Source organism: Chenopodium album, chromosome 1 (assembly GCF_948465745.1).
Source record: "Chenopodium album chromosome 1, dcCheAlbu1.1, whole genome shotgun sequence".
Lineage (NCBI taxonomy): Eukaryota > Viridiplantae > Streptophyta > Magnoliopsida > Caryophyllales > Amaranthaceae > Chenopodium > Chenopodium album.
The window spans coordinates 26,914,992-26,932,498 of record NC_137834.1 but is presented as its reverse complement, the minus strand read 5'-3'; the positions used below and the strand labels follow the sequence as shown (position 1 = coordinate 26,932,498).

Genomic DNA, 17,507 nt, shown 5'->3' with positions numbered 1-17,507 from the left:
TCAGAGTGGATCCTTATAATTTAAATATGTATCACACTCGTCTTCAACAATCATGTTGTGGATAATGGTGCAAGTCATCATAATTTTCCACAACAGATCTACACTCCATGCCAAAGCAGGCTTCTTGATTATTGCGAAACGAGCTTGTAACACACCAAAAGCACGCTCAACATCCTTTCTCGCACTCTCTTGACGTTCAGTAAATAACGTATCCTTAGTTGTTTGAGGGGCAGTAACCGCATCTATAAATGTCGACCACTTTGGATAAATCCCATCGGTGAGATAGTATCCTTTTGTGTAAGTGTTTCCATTAACTGTGAACAGAACTTGTGGAGCACGATTATTTATTATATCATCAAACACAGGAGAACGTTGTAGTACATTAATATCGTTGCACGACCCAGGAGTCCCAAAGAAGGCATGCCAAATCCATAAATCCCTAGATGCAACCGCTTCCAAGATAACAGTGGCCGTTTTAGATCGGCCTTGATACATTCCTTTCCATCCAGCTGGACAATTTTTCCATACCCAAATCCATAAATCCCTAGATGCAACCGCTAATTCTTCAACATGTTCACCACTTAACTCTATTGGAGTAGCATTGCTACTACAAACTCCACCTGGAGATTGATTCATATTTTGAGTTAAATGTTCTGATATAGGGAAAAAAGGGGTATTACCAAAAGCTTATTGATAGGATTGGGAATTATGAGGAAAATTTGGTTGTATTGGTGGAATATTATTGAAATTTGTTGGTCTTGGTTGACTACTACACCATTGAAAAAATGCAGCTTGAATTTGAGGATTACTCAACAGATTAGGGTCAACAGGAGGATTAGATTGGTTAAATTGAAAGTTTGAATTGTTAGGAAAATTCGGGTTACGACCGTAATTAGAATTATTACGATCCATATTGAAGACTCTAAGAAATTGGAAGTGAAATGGAGAAAAATAAACTTGAAAATATGGAGATTAGAATAATTTTGTGTTTAACAGTATTGTACAAGTGAAACTGAAATTTTGTGAAAATATAGCAAATTTATACTCATTTTATAGATAAAAAAATTTTATGACCGTTGATGTTTTCGGATTTCAAAAATAAGTTACCGTTTGCAAATTATAGCCGTTATAATATTTTGGAGCAAAAAAAAATCAAAGTCAATAAGATGCTGCCACTTGTCGGAATGAAGTATGACCAAAAATTGAAAAAAAAAGGAACTAGCCGTTGGAGATTGCAGCACGCGTGAGTTTTTGTATATTTTAATGTGTAATTTTGCACAAGGGACGAGGTAAGCTTCCTTTTACCAGAAAGGAAATGGGTCATTCCTCTTTTTAAGAGGATCCTTTCCCAACACACAACATTCATCAGGATTGACTAAAGGGTCCTAAAAGGATTGGGAAAGGTCCCGATGCTGCTGCTCTAAGGGACCAACTTCAACCCTTTAAAAGTTGAGGGATCAAACCCCAGATTTATATATCGGAAAATTTGTTAGAAACAACCTTTTAAAGTGTCTACTTTATTTAAAATAACCTTTTAATTTAATTTTTTTTTTTTTTTTTTTTTTTTTTTTTTTTTTTTTTTTTTTTGCAATTTCAGACCATATTATATATATATATTTTTTTTTTATCAAAGACAACCAAATGCTACTTTCCGGCGTTGACTCTATTTTTCCCAATGTTGACCACTAGTGTGCAACACACATGAACTCGTATATTGCTTAATATACCAATTTTCCCTCTAATTCACTCGTACTAAAAGAGGGACGAAAGAGAAGCAGGGGTTTTAATAGGAGTTAATTGGAGGGAAAAAGGGTGTATTAAGCAATATAGGAGGTCACGTGACTCGCACACTCGTGGTTAACATCGGGAAAAATAGAGTCAACGCCCGAAAGTAACATTTGGTTGTCTTTGATAAAAAAAAAATTTATAATTTGGTCTGAAATTGCAAAAAAAAAAATTTAAAAGGTTGTTTTAAATAAAGTGGACACTTTAAAAGGCTATTTCTGACAAATTTTCCTTATATATATCAAAGTTTAGTGTCAGTAGAGATGAGCTGCTACAAGAGGGTAGGGATGTTCGCGGTGCGGTTTGGGATTTGCGGTTTGCATTTTTTTCAAACCGCGTTTATAACCAAACTGCACAGCAAAATACGGTTTAGTGCGGTGCGATTTGCGGTTTAGCCACATTTTCTTGAAAATTATAAATATTATTTTGAAAAAGAATTTTTATTTTATTTTGTGATTATTAATTTATATATAAATATTAAACTTTTTTTAACTTTTAATTAGCTAATAGTAAAAACATCATATTTTAAAGCTATTTAATGTATATATTTAATAGAAATAGTATAAAATTGGTATAACAGTTTGACAGTCTAAATCGCAAATCGCATCATGGAAAGTGCGGTTTGGTCTAAAATGTTTTGAAAACTGCATCAAACCACAAAAGTGCGGTTTGGACATTTTCGAAAACCGCATCGCAATTTTTGAACCACAAATCACACCAAACCGCAAAATTGCGATTTGGTGCGGTCTAGACCCGCACTATGAACAACCCTACAAGAGGGAGGTGAATTGTAGAAAGTTCCTAAGTGCATACTTTTCGCAGAATTTAAACAAAACTAATAGGAACTTGAAATTACACAGTGATATTTTCGAGGAAACCTTCCAAGGCCTAATTGGAAGTAAAACTTCGACCCTATAAGAGATTTTCAACGCATAACCAAATCCAATATTATAGGACAAACACTTCTAGTTATAACCTATTAAACGAAATAAAAGGTATTGGGTGCGGACTGCCGCACGCAAATTATGTAGGTGGCAAGCTTGACTTATATGTTTCACTTGTTGGCCGAAATGTTTCATTTGTTCGCTGATATGTTTTTTGTGTTGGCTGACATCTGTAAAATATGTTTTTTTAATTGGATGATATCTTTATTTTGTTGGCTGATATGCATATTTTTATTGTTGGCTTATATGTTTCATTTTATTGGTTGATGTGTTATCTTACCTGTTGCTTTTGTTTGCTGATTTCATCCTTTTGCTAGCTGATATGCTTCATTTGCTGGCTAATATGTTCCTTTTGTTGGCTGATATACATCTTTGTTGGATGATATGTTCTTTTTGTTGGTTGAAATGTTTCATTTGTTGGCTAATATGTTCCTTTGTGTTGACTGAAACGTTTTTATTAATGTCTGATATGTCCTTAATATTGACTAATGTTAGACATCAATTGGATGATATGTTATTTTAATTGGCTAATATTGGTATTTTGTTGGCTGATACATAATTAACCCAAATGAAAACTACAACATTAAAAACACCCCCAGCAAATATAAACCCAACAAATCCTTATAATCCCCCACTACCCCCCACACACGTCACACCCACTCACTCTCATCTTCTTCCTCTCTCTTTCTCCATTTTCTCTCTTCTCCTCAAATTCACACATATATTTTCTCTCTTCTCCTCAAATTCACACATATATTTTCTCTCTCCTCCACCTCCTGACCTCCCCCTTTATCATTATTCCATCGCTGAAAATTCACAACTATATATTGAAAATTCCATCACCATTATTCTACCTTCAACCTTATCTTAGGGTTTTAGCTTCAATTTGGGGAAAATTTTAAATAATTTCATCATATTATAGTGAGCTTCAAAATTTGATTACTCAAAAGCCATGGTTGATTCTACAGAGATTTTCTTGTAATAATCCGCCATTGATGCCATTTATTTTTCGATCATCACCGTCATCCACCATTGTTGTCGTTATTGTCATCTCCTCGGTAGTACAAAACTATGGGTGCGGCGCACCCAATAGTTTGTGTATAATAAAACCTTTCTCACAAGTTCCAATCCAAACTGAACTTGCTACATGTTAGGACCATATCCTACCTAACTTAAGAACAATCCAAACTGAACTTGCTACATGATAGGACCCTATCCTACCTAACTTAAGAACTTATTCTCTTTAACTTGTTTAAGATACTTATAACTTATTCCTTAATAAATTCAGATCAGATAAGACCTGACTTAAAATTAAACATTAGAATCAGATCATCAGAACTTAAGTGTCGAGTGGAACTTAAGTTAGGGACTTAGAACATGTTCTCATCTGACAAGAGGTGAAACTAGCTTAGAGTCGTTAGGCTAGTCTTCCCAAGTCAACAAAATTTACAACTAAACCTACTCCTAGTATAGGGGCAAGTCCAAGTCGATCCACGAGGGATGGCAGGTCAATTACTATAGTCTATGTGTTAACCTACCTCGAAAAGTGTGTGAGAGTATGTAGTCAAGTAGGCTAATCAAACTAAGCAAGTAATAGAGGTAAATCAATCACAAAGATGCTAGGGATTAGGTTTCACATGAAATTATGATAGAGGTGTCAAATTAGGGTTGAATTGAACCAATAAGCTAGTGTTGCAAGGACTAATGATAATTGCATTCAAAGTGTTCAAAAGGCTATCTAGACTAATTGTCAAGCTAGGTTTCCTCTATGGATGAAAAATTAGTAGAATAACAAATCAAACAAGATGAAAATTAACAATCTCAAATCAAGTGGTCATGTCATCAAGATCATCAATGCAATCAAGTTTAGAATTCTACTAATGATAATCCTAAAATGCTAAATACATGCACAAATTCATCAATCAATTTAATTACAACAATCTATTGATCCGAATCCCTAAAACAACATCAAACTACAAATCAAACATGCGAATAAACATTACAAAACTAATCATCATCATTATCATAGTTGCAAAATCATATCAAATCAAAAATCTAATCAATAAAGCTAAACAAGTTTAAGCAACCAAAATCAAATTGAAATTTCATCAACAACAAGTACTAAAAGCAAATATTGAAAACAAAAACAAAGAAATTTACCAAACTTGAAGATAAAAAGGAGATTAAACTTGAAATAGATTGAATTGAAGATAAATGATGGAGTTCTACAACTTCTTTCTCTAGTTTCTCTCTAAATTCTATCTCTAAAATTAAGCTAATGAAGTATTAAAGAGTTGGTTTCTAAAAGAGAATTACAAGAGTATGTATAAGCAAAAGAAGAAAAAGCTAACGTGCACACCCTCTCCGTTAAGCTGCGCGCTCGCGGAAATGAGGTTGCAGACAGCCAACAAACATCGAGGATTGTCTTGGTGGTAAACGTCGCGCCCGCGGATCCTGAAGGCCGCGCCCACGGCAAGGGCGAGTCCGATGCCTTGCTCCCAAGCTGAGCCAGGGGTGCGCGGTCTCTCCAAAATTGCACGCCCACTCCAAAATTATCGCTCCCTCGGCTAAGCCGCGACCCATGTGCAGCTGCAATCTATCTCATTTTGGCAAAAATACACCAAGATATGGAGCCCCCGCGGTAAGTGAAGTTGTTGCGCGCCTTCTCTGAAGGTGCGCCAAGATGCCTTGCTTCTTTCCTGTAGCTCCTCTTGATCCCATTCCAAAGCCAACTCCTTAAATACCTACAAAAGACACCAAAGAAAGAAGATAGAAGGAAAAGAGAACCAAATAGAAGGGAAACATAAGATAATTTAAATAAATGAATGAAAAACACAAAGTAAGCAAGGAGAAAAGAAACTACGAAAAATAGACTAATTAAACCGAGTAAAGAAAGATACAAAAATAAGGTAAAAATGACTTAAAAGACTACCCTATGAGTACCATAAATGTCACTCATCATCATCACTTGTGTTTTCAATATAAACTCACTCATTGTGTTTTCAATATCACTCACTGTGTTTTCATTATAAACAAAGTGTCGAGTGGAACATAGTACTTCTAAGTCTTGCTTCAAGTTTATCGCGCAATTGCACCCATCAAACTCTGTGTTGCTCGTATAAACTTGAATTCTTTGCAGACCAGTATTGGAATCCTATTGTCTTTGGAATTTGCTATCTTCAATATATCAACTTAGCTTGTTGTCCTTCTCCTATTAGGAAGCTTCTCTTTGTATGTGTACGTTCCTGTTAGGGATCACTGGGCTAGTTCCAGTCATCCAGTGTGAAACTCTTCGCTTCTATTCTTTCTTACTTTCTCTTGTTTCTCTTTGTAACCTTCATAGTTCAGATTACTCTCTCTCTCTCTCTCTCTCGCCGAGTCTCCTTCACAATATGTACCCACCACTCCAACACTTAGAGAAATCTCATTAATAGAAATTTTCTCATCATCATCAAACTCTTCAAGGGTCAATGACTTTTAGGAATTGTACTTATACAGTTATACTCTACTCTCAAAAGGAGTATTAATTTGCATCCAGATACCTATTAACTTACCTAGCTAACAAGGAAACTTAGATGGAAACTTATGATAAAAATACTTTGAGATACATCAGAGTGCAAATAGACTATTTGAATAAGATTTCATTAAATTGTACATACTTATAAGTTATAACAAAGTAATACTACTAGCCTAATAAAAGGGATTTAATTATATAAATAAAAAAAAAAGTTTTTTTGAGTTTGCCCCATCCGATTCACCGAAGCTAAGCTCCAACTACATTCGGATCCAACCCGGGTTGCACACCTTGATTTTTTGTGGTTGAGTCTCCCAACAAGAGTTTTCTGCATTCGATGAGGCTCAAACTCAAGACCTCCCTTAAGCGACATCAAATTGCTTACTACTTGAGCCTACTCTTATTGATTTTTTAACGTGCTCTATTTAAAAGTGAAATTAGGGCATAATTTAACCATCACGTATCTAGCATGATAATATTTGATGATTCATTGATTATGCGGTTATGCCCATTCTCCCATGCATGATTCTCGGCATGTCACGTTAATACATGCCGGCCTACCTAAATGCGTTATTGCATAATAACTTAGCTCCTTCATATAATGACTAAGTCATGATATACTGCTCCTATTATGAGAATCTATAACGATCACGTGCTAGAGCACCGAAATAATAGATTCAACTACACTTTGCTTCCATTTCTTTATTTCATCATTAAATATATTATGGTAACCTAACTCTTTTTCATAACCTAATAACTCATCTATTTCATGTGCATTTGACTTGATCAATAGTTCAATACAGTATTAATTGTTGAACATGTTAACAAACCATTTTGTCCCATTTATAACCTATATACAGAATAATCAGATTAGGAAAAGAAAAATAGAACATAAAAGAGTATAACTTGGGCTTTTAAACGTTTTGTTGAAAAGCATATTTGTTAATTAGTTAAGGTCAATTCATGTCATCTAATCCAACATCAATAATTTCCTACACACAAAAACTTCACATAACCTTATTCATAATAAGACCGCATCAAATATATTGAACTCCCTCCATTATTTAGACCGGGGTGTAGCCATGTAGCGGCGTAGGTAGCACTACTTGAACTATAGTGTAAGGAATACCTTTTTCTATAATTAACCCTAATCATATATTATAACAAAATAGCTTCAAAAAATATATAACAACAACAACAAATCTCATGGGCCTTGGATTTACATTTGATCCATTCCAATATTTTTAAATGTGCAACATCCCACATAAGTTAAGACTACGTTTAAGGATATTTTTTTTTTTTTAACAAATTAAGGATTTCATTAAATTAGATCAACTTCCGTCAAAGTTGTCAAACTTTGGGGAAAAGGACCGAGAGATACAAACTCATTAGTCATTACAACCTCTAGCATCTCATCTTACAGCACTATGAGCCAGAATATTACCCGCATGCTTTATAATATTAGAGAAAGAAAAAGAACTAAAATAAGAAGCCAACTTAACAATATCATCATAAAGCAAGAAAATAGGAGAGAAGCCTTCTTCTTGACAGCCCGCACCACAGTCACGGCATCAAATGTACATCGAAGGAATTCGTTTAATTTTAAGCTCATACATATTGCATGGGGAGTTAATTAAAGGAGACCCTTGTCACTTTCCCCTTACACGTATTCAATTACGATAAGTGGATTTTCCTTAATTTGAGTCAATAATCAAGTATTTAAAAGTGTTTATTAAAAAAAATGTATTTAGAGTATTTATTGGCATTTCCTTGATTAAATAAGATGAAAATTACTTAATTTAGAAGCTACTTTAAGAGTTTGAGTAATAATGACAAAGTTAAGCTAAGAAGTAAGAACGGGAAGATATCTTCATTATTATTATCTGTCAAAATAGGAGTTCATTATAAATAATTTATTTTTGAATGAATTAAATTACATGAATAGATATTCTATCAATTGTTCCTTATCAATTTTCAAATATATAATATGGTGTGAACTATAGGGTTGTTATAGATAGCGTGAACCATGGTGTGAACTGTGATACTGTTTACGTCGACGGGGTAGTTATCTAGCAATAGTCACATTATTTTTTGCAAAGTTTAATTTTAATGCTTTCTGGTTTGTAGGCAAATAACTATTTTATTAATGCATAGAATCAGATCAGCAAAATATATATATATATATATATATATATATATATATATATATATATATATATATATATATATATATATATATATATATATATATATATATATATATATATATATATATATATATGTATAATAATAATAGAGTAAATTAATTTATAAGGGTATGATCATCAAAAGGTTTTTTCAGTACATTACTTTACCTTCTTTAGAAAAGGATTTGGTTGGACTTGGACTCACACAGTGATACATACAGTCATACTCCCAATTTACATTTAAAAGGCTAAAGCCTAGTGTTACCAAAATCTAAATAAAACTAAATGCTCTATGTTTATATTTAACTTATTTTGTCCGATGCTTCCTCTATATCTAAATAAAGTCCTGTTCATTTCACCTTATTTTTGCTGAATTGAAATTATTTTTTACTGAAACAAAATTATGTTTGCTAAACTTAAAATATTTTTACTGAACTGAAATTAATTTTACTATGAAATTATTTTTACTGATTTTCTATTATAATTCTTCTTAAAGATAACTGAATTTTACTGAACTGAACTTATTTTTACTTAAATGAAATTAATTTTACTGAACGGAACTTATTTTTATTGAACTGAAATTATTTTAATTAATATTATTTTTTTAAAGTGAAGTGAACAGGGCCTAACTACGTTAATTTGAGTGGACATGTGCTAATGCATACCTTTAACCATTAATATCTTTAATTGCTCACTAACAAAATTAATTACAAACTAATACTATAGAAATATACCTTGTGATTAATCTAGCTAAATTTTATAATATTTAAACTTATATCATATATATTAAAATGAATATTCAAAGTAGGTATGTAAATAAAGTAAAAATCAAATGGATGCAGTAATTCAAATACAAGGCGAGAACTATCTTATGTTGCCTTATCCAAACTGATTTTACCTACTAGTATAATTATCTAAAGTCGTTAGGTTCAAAAATTACCCAACAAAATAACGGCTAAGCTATATTTATATGATATACGTAGTAAAACGCTAAGACAGGTTAGTTAGTATAGCGTCATCAAATGCAATGGAGTAGTGTACGTCATTTCACATTTTTGCCGTCCAAACTCATGCGTGGTTCCACGTATATATTAATATATGTCTCTTCTAGACGTCCTAGTCTACCTTAAACTATACAAGTATGTATAATCCTCTTCCATTTTCATAAAGGCTTTATATTATATTAATGAATAAGATTAATTCATATGAACATCATAGTCATAAAGTGTAAAGATTCTAAAACCACGTATATAATTTCAAATGTCGTTGTAGTAGGTGGAGTGGTAGTGAAACTGGTTTATGGTTTTGGCTTTGATGTTAAGGCTCGCGTGGAGCTAAAAGTCTTAAAATAGTGAACGAGACAATGGAGTCGTATGTAATTTCCAATTACTAATGAGCAAATAAAGACATATACTACCTCTGTTTTTTTAAGTTCGTAACATTGACTAGATACAATTAAATTAGTACATCTCTCCTATTTAAATAAAACTACGCATATATATGGTCTCCCTTTTTGTTTTTTCTTAATTTACGTAGTTATAGTTGTTTCTTCAAGGATCCAACTACCCGAGAGTCCAAACCCGAGATCCTGATACTCCTATCGACAAGCTGAGAACCTACACAATAAGCAAAAGTTAGCTAGCCCCGGGGTGGTCCGGGGATAACCACTCCGATGATAAAGTTAGAATGTGTTTAAGAAGAAGATAAGTAAGAGAGAGAGAGAGAGAGAGAGAGAGAGTAATAAATGCTTACCATTAATGAAGCTTAACCTACTATTTATAATAAATCTCATGACAAGTGGCTACAAAGCATGCAAGGCTTTTCTTGCCAAGTGTCAAGCTATTGTTGCCACGTGCCAAGTACCGACAAGCCGATATGTCTACTTTATGGAACATATCAGCCTATTTATCAGTTACGTTGGGCTCATATCCATATTTATGAAGATGTCAGCCCGTTTCACATATCATCCCATACAACTAGCCCCTCAAGTGAGGACGTTGGATTATAGGTCGACGTTCTCACTTTAGGATATTGGCCAAACTTTGGGTTTTAATATTTTCACCATTTAATTTTATGATATGTTCGGGCTTTCTTTTTCCGGTAATACTAATTGATTTGGTATAACTATAATGTTTCTTGTACTCTGTCGAGCGTTTTTCCGAAAATATTTACTGTAATATTTAGGATGGTTTCTGGCACAATGTTTTGTGTAGAGAAGATGTTATTCTTAGGCATGTATGGGCGAAAAAACTCCGTTTTCCCCCCAAGTGACCTTGTGTGCCGACAGGACACAAGGTCTATTTAATAAAAGAACTGGGAGCGAAAAAACTCTGTTCAAGTGACCTTGTGTGCCGACGGGACACAAGGTCTACATAATAAAAGAACTGGGAGCGAAAAAACTCCGTTTTCCTCCCCCAAGTGACCTTGTGTGCCGACAGGACACAAGGTCTACTTAATAAAAGAACTGGGAGCAAAAAAACTCTGTTTTCCCCCCAAGTGACCTTGTGTGCCGACAGGACATAAGGTCTACTTAATAAAAGAACTGGGAGCGAAAAAACTCCGTTTTCCCCCTAAGTGACCTTGTGTGCCGACAATAATAAAAGAACTGGGAGCGAAAAAACTCCGTTCCCCCCCCAGTGACCTTGTGTGCCGACATGACACAAGGTCTACTTAATATAAGAACTGGGAGCGAAAAAACTCCGTTAGTTTCCCCCCCCCCCCCCAAGTGACCTTGTGTGCCGACAGGACACAAGATCTACTTAATAAAAGAACTCGAAGCGAAAAAACTCCGTTTCCCCCCCCCCCAAGTGACCTTGTGTGCCGACAGGACACAAGGTCTACTTAATAAAACGTAGTCATTTAGGAGATGAATCATTTGTTAGATTTTAGTAGAAAGAGCGGGAAATATGGATTGGGGTAAGACACGTGTTGCTAATCTAATGGTTTTACATTTTAATTTTCAAAATTTTCCTAGCCATTGGAATTCTGACTCAACCGTCACATCAGTCGCCTCTTTTTGTAAATACCTTCCCCTTCATTTTCATATTTCATTCTCGATTACAAACAAGAGAAAAAGCGGTTTAAAAGAGGGAATTTCAGAGAAATGGGATTTTTTTATCTAAACTTCCATTACTGTCATAGAAGAGCAATCGCCGGTCCTTTAATTCGTTACTAAAGCACAATCGAATTACTGAAGTTCTGCACTATTGGCGAATAGCTTTAAGGTATTTACATATTTTAATTAACGTGTGTGTATATATATATATATATATATTCTTAAAGAACTTGCATGTTTTGTAATTCGGTTATTTTTATTCTTTAAGCTTCTAGATTAAGATATTAGATGTCCAATAGTAGTACCGAGGAAGAACTTCCTACCCTTAGCATTGTTAGGCGTCGCCTTATTAGACAATCGTTAGGGAAGGATCTTGGCCGATCTGGGGGACTGCCTCTTCCCTTTCTGACAATATTGACGATCCATTTCAGCTGTTATCCCCAGAAGAACAAAAGAAAGCCTTTTATCGTCACAAATTGCTAGCCGATTGTGAGAAGGCTACTCGTCCCACTAACCCCTGCATTCCGAAATACGCTAAAATTCTTGATATTGAACCGGTTAACGTCCGTTATCATCTGAGGAGTTTTGCTAATACGCGGTTTGATCAATACGGTTCAAACGTTGGGAATATCGGTGTAAGTACTACTTCCATGCCGAAAATGAAGCAAACCAGTTATCAACCTGATGTCGCCGCCTGAGAAGCTTCGGAGTCAAGTAAAAAACCTGGGCAAGGCCAAGTGGTGAGCCCTAGCTCCTCTGACTCTGGTAAAGAGGAGTGTCCCCCAACTCGGCGAGAAGATCAATCATCTCCTGTTCACGAGTCTGCAGTAAACTCGGTTCTTGGGGATGAGGATGACGAGCAGGATGATAGTATTAATGCCGAGAGCAGGGATGATGTTGATTTAACGACAGAGGTAATTCAAGAGGAGAGCTTGGACGAAGAGTATAATTCCGAGACCGATGATGCTGATTTCCGGCAACCGCTTGTTTTACCAGGGAACAGTAAAGTGGCAAAAGCTATAATAAACAACAAGTTCAGGAAAACTGCAATAGAAAAAGATTATTGCCGTCGTGCTAAGCGATTTTACAACCTTGCAGCCGTGCTTCCCCGGTCAATCCTAAAAGAAAAGCCGAAAAGATGGCTGATAACCAATCAAAGAAGAGAAAGTTGTCCACATTGAGAAATCGTTGGGGTGGAAATGTCGGAGTTGTCAACCCTAGATAATCCGACACCCAAGCCGAGAAAAAATCGAGAGAGAATGACAACTAGGCTAGGCGTTCTTCTCCGTCTTCAAAGCCAACTGAAATTGAAGACAAGACAGTGGTTCAGAGTTCTGAGCCAGTTACCAAGAAGATGACTGACAGAGTGGAGATCTAAGATCTTACTCGTACTCCCGAATCTCCCCCTCCTCAACCTAATGAAATCGGACAACCAATTGGACAAAGTGTCCCCACCACTGCCGGCGGTTCGGACACTAGCGTCCCTGGGCTCATATATCGGTCTAATCAATGGATTGAGCGTCTTGAAGGGAGGTTTCCTAAAGTAGTTTTAAGAGGGTTCTCTGTTCCCCCTGGCCATTCTGGAGATCGATGGCGGCCCGATCTCGATGTGTACCGAAATGAGTCACTCTTCACCGATGACCCTATGCAAGGTGGGAATCTCGGCTACCGCCTTCTATATAACTTGGCTCCTCCCATGGACAGGCCTGTGGGCGAAATCGGCCCTCTTGCTGCTGTTCATATGCATAACATGATGAAGGTACTCAATTTGTATTTTGCTTATTTTCTTATTATTATCGTTACACACACACACATTTTTTTTTAAAAAAAAAAAAAATTGTTTTCTTTTCATCTTTTACCGTTATGTTGTGTTTTAATTATGTTATCGTTTATGCTCTTATGGTTGGATGACTCTTTAATGCAGGCTCTTATGTCCGGTACTGAGCTTGTTGAGATGTACCGCTATTACCAAGAACAACATCATCAAGCCTCTGCCAGCCAAAATGCTTTGCAAACTGCCCTGGACAATGCTGATAGGGATCTAAATTTGCTGAAAGAAGCTAAGAAGAGGGATGACTTGGAGATGACATCTCTGAAGGACAAAGCTGCCAAGCTTGAAGGACTTGAGAGGGAAGTCTGGCAGCTAAAGGATCAAATTGCTGAGAAGAATCTTGCCCTTGAGCGTCTTCCCTCCCTCGAGAAAGATCTCAATGATGCCAAGGCTTAAATTCAAAATCTTGAAGAAAAGGTTCAGAAGATGGAGGATGACAAGCCTGGCATTCGGCAAAGAGCAGTTGGCCGTTACTTGGCTTCTAAAGAATTCTGCACGCGACTCCAAGATCGCTTTGATGGAGGTTGGACAGCTGCTCAAAGGTGCATTGCCCATGTTGCCGGCTGGAAAAAAGAAGTCTGGGCTAAGGTTGAGAAAGCTTTTAACGAAAAAGCCTACAAAATACCTTCCGGCTTTGAACAACAACGATTTGTTGAAGAAGATTTGTTTAACTATGAGCCGAGTGTTGATGACGGCCCCAAAGATCCCAGCATTCTAAATTCTCCGGTGCTTGAGAATAAACAATCTTGAAGGGGCGGGCAGTCATCACCGACATCTTCTTGTGGGTCTTGTGTAATTGGGCCTTATCAGCCTTAGTTTGAAATGTTTTATCCTTTGTTTTTGTTAAACTGTTTTTTGACAATGCTGTTTTATCGGCATATACCCTTTTTGTGGTGGTGCCTGTCGATTGTCATCTTTTACTTTTGCAAACATGTAGGTTTTTTTATAAAAAAAAAAATTCTAATAACTCATGCTGCCTCAGTCTCATAACTACCAATTACATGCGTCTTAGTTATCTGCAATCCTTGCCTTCCATTACAAATTTCGTACTCAAATTATCGAGTAAAAAATTTCAACGTTTTGCGTTTTGACTTATCTAACTAATTCCACAAGGTTATAACATCACTAACTTTAATACCCTAACTCAACTTTACACTTTTGACTTATCAGTTGTTGTCCTTTCCAGCTTTAGCTTTTCAATTAAACAAAGATAATATCCAATTAACCCCATTTCCTGCCCCCTTAGTTCATATATTTGTTAAACAATTATGTGCGCTAAGTCGGAATTTCTTTTGCTGGTTCAGAGTACAATACCGGTCGCCTACTGCACTAATTTCATAGTCAGTTAGGCACCCTCTCGGCGATCATAACCAAAGTTATACCTCTTGTTGGAATATACTTGATTTGATTTTACTGAAATTATATTTTGAATCAGCAACCTCGCGAGTTAATGATCACAACTGATCACGCTGTAAGCGCATTAACCTCACGAAAGCGGTTTTTAGCTGTCCATCCCACTTAACGATGATTTGTTAAGTGGAGGATGCCTTTTACAACGACGGAATTTCTGGCTGATAACTTTTATATATTCATTATTGATATTGCTCTTACTAACATCAGTTTTGTTGTTTTCAAAACAATTTACACTACTTACACATAATACTTTTTTAGTACCGCTGTATTCCAAACATTTTTCAATGGATTTCCATCCATTGTTTCTAAGTAGAAGGACCCTTGCATTACCATGTCTCTTATTCGGTATGGCCCTTCCCAATTTCCCGTCATCTTTCCATCTTCATTACCTTTTCCCGTGGCTGCTGTCCTTCGGAGTACTAGATCCCCTTTACATAAAGGCCGATATGCAACCCGTTTATTGTATTCCCTTGACATTCTATCCTTGTAGGCTGCTGACTTGACTGCTGCTTTCTCCCGTATTTCAGGTAGAAAATACAGTTGTTGTCGTAACAGCAAATCATTTTGATCTTCATAGTAATGCTGAATTCTGAATGTCGGCAACCCTACTTCTGCTGGTACCACCGCTTCTGTTCCAAATACCATTGTGAAGGGTGATCTCCTGTTGCTTCTCTCACTGTTGTTCCATTTGCCCATAGAATTTTTGGTATTAAATCAGTTCACAAACCCTTCGCATCTTCAATTTTCTTTTTAATCGCAGCTATGATTTTTTTGTTCGCTGATTCAGCCTGGCCATTTGACTGTGGGTGGCATACTGACGCGTATGCAAACTTCACTTTGTACATGGACAAAAGATCTTTCACCGGCTTACAATCAAACTGAGATCCATGGTCAAAGACCATTGCCATTGGTAACCCAAATCTTGTGAAAATATTTTTCCAGATAAACTTTTTTACTTCCAACGCTGTTATCTTTGCTACCGGCTCTGCTTCGATTCATTTTGTAAAATAATCTACCCCCACTACGAGAAATTTTCTTCCTCCTGTTGCTGAAGGAAATGGGCCGACTATATCCATCCCCCATTGTGCAAAAGGTACTGGATTAAGTATTAGCGTTAAGTCATTTGGGGGCAAATTGATAGATAGCGCAAATTTTTGACACTTCTCACATTTTTTCACATATTTAACAGCGTCCTCATTCATAGTCGGCTAATAGCATCCCCTTCTCATCGCCTCTCGTGATAAAGCTCTTGCACCGAGATGATTCCCGCAAGTGCCTTAATGTATCTCTTCAATTAACCTGGCAGACTCTACATCTGTTATGCACCTCTGCAGTGGTAATGAGAAGCCTCTTTTGTACAACTGGCCTTGATGCATTATAAAACACACGCTACTTTTGCGCAATTTTTTGGACTCTCCCTTATCAAGTGGTAATACTCCATACAGGAGGTATGCCAATATCTTATCAAACCATTGCGTGCCATTACTGACACAGAGCACTTGTTCAGATTCTTCATCTATACTTCTCAGCTTCAAGATTTCTACCATAACTATTCTTTCCAGGTCATTAAAGCTTGAACTTGCCAACCTTGTCAAGGCGTCAGCTTGTCCATTTTGTGCTCTCGGTACTAACTTGATTTCAAAATATTGTAGTTGTGCTGTTAACTGCTTCATTTTTTCAATGTACCTTATCATCGTTGGCTCTCGCGTTTCATACTCTCCAGAATATTGACTGGATACCAACTGAGAATTGGTTGTCAGAACCAACCACTTGGCTTCAACCGCCATAGATAGCTGGATTCCAGCTATGGCTGCTTCATACTCGGCTTCATTGTTTGTGGCTTTGAATTTAAACTTAATTGCATATTCAAAAACTTTTTCATCTAGGGTCGTTATAACTATTCCTGCCCCTGATCTGGTTGATGTCGCGGATCCATCCACCGAAACCTGCCATATTATAAGTTGATAGTAATTACTTCACACGTTAAACATTTTTATATCATAGATGTTAAATATTAAAAGCTTTAAACCATTTGTATATCATAAATGTTTAAACTGTAAACCATTAAAACCTGCCAAGTGCCCAATTCCTCCTCTTCATCGTTGTATGAAGTTTCTACAATAAAGTCATATAAAGCCTGTGCTTTTATTGAAACTCTGGGCTTGTAATTTATCTCATACTCCGACAAATCCACAGCCCACTTTAACAACCGACCCGATGTGTCCATGTTGTGTAAAGACTTTTCCAACGGATGATTTGTCAAAACATCTATTGGATGTGCATCAAAATACGGTCTCAACTTTCTAGCCGCTATCACCACTGCCATTGCCATCTTTTCAATTACAGGATACCTACGCTCAGCCGCATTTATGACATGACTAACAAAGTATATTGGCATCTGTTGCTTCTTCCTTTCTACCAACAACACTGCAGCTATTGTTTTTGGAGATGCCGAGATATATAGTTGTAACAATTCTCCTCTTTCCGGCCTTGCGACCGTTAAAAGAGATCTTAAGTGATTCCTTACCACTTCCAACACATCCCTTTGCTCTTTTCCCCATTCAAATGCCTTGTTCTGCCACAAAGCTACAAAAAATGGAAGCGCTTTATCAGTAGACTTGCTAATGAACCGTGTTAACCCTGCCATCCTGCAAGTCAACCTTTGTATATCTTGAATAGTTTTCGGTTGTTTCATCTCAAGAAAAGCATTCACCTTGTCGGGATTCGCGTCTATTCCTCGTTCACTAACCATAAAACCCAGAAACTTCCCTGATCGAAC

General features: G+C 36.3%; 2 protein-coding genes across 2 annotated transcripts; both read right to left on the bottom strand.

Annotated features, from left to right (window-relative positions):
- Positions 1–636, bottom strand: LOC145630365 (uncharacterized). The gene has a single exon (XM_081682629.1). The coding sequence runs from the start codon at positions 634–636 to the stop codon at positions 1–3; it is 636 nt and encodes a 211-aa protein (XP_081538755.1).
- A 14,329-nt stretch (positions 637–14,965) lies between these two features.
- LOC145630354 (uncharacterized) lies at positions 14,966–15,424 on the bottom strand. The gene has a single exon (XM_081682617.1). It carries the CDS (start codon positions 15,422–15,424, stop codon positions 14,966–14,968), a length of 459 nt encoding a protein of 152 aa, XP_081538743.1.
- Between the last annotated feature and the right edge of the window lie 2,083 nt (positions 15,425–17,507).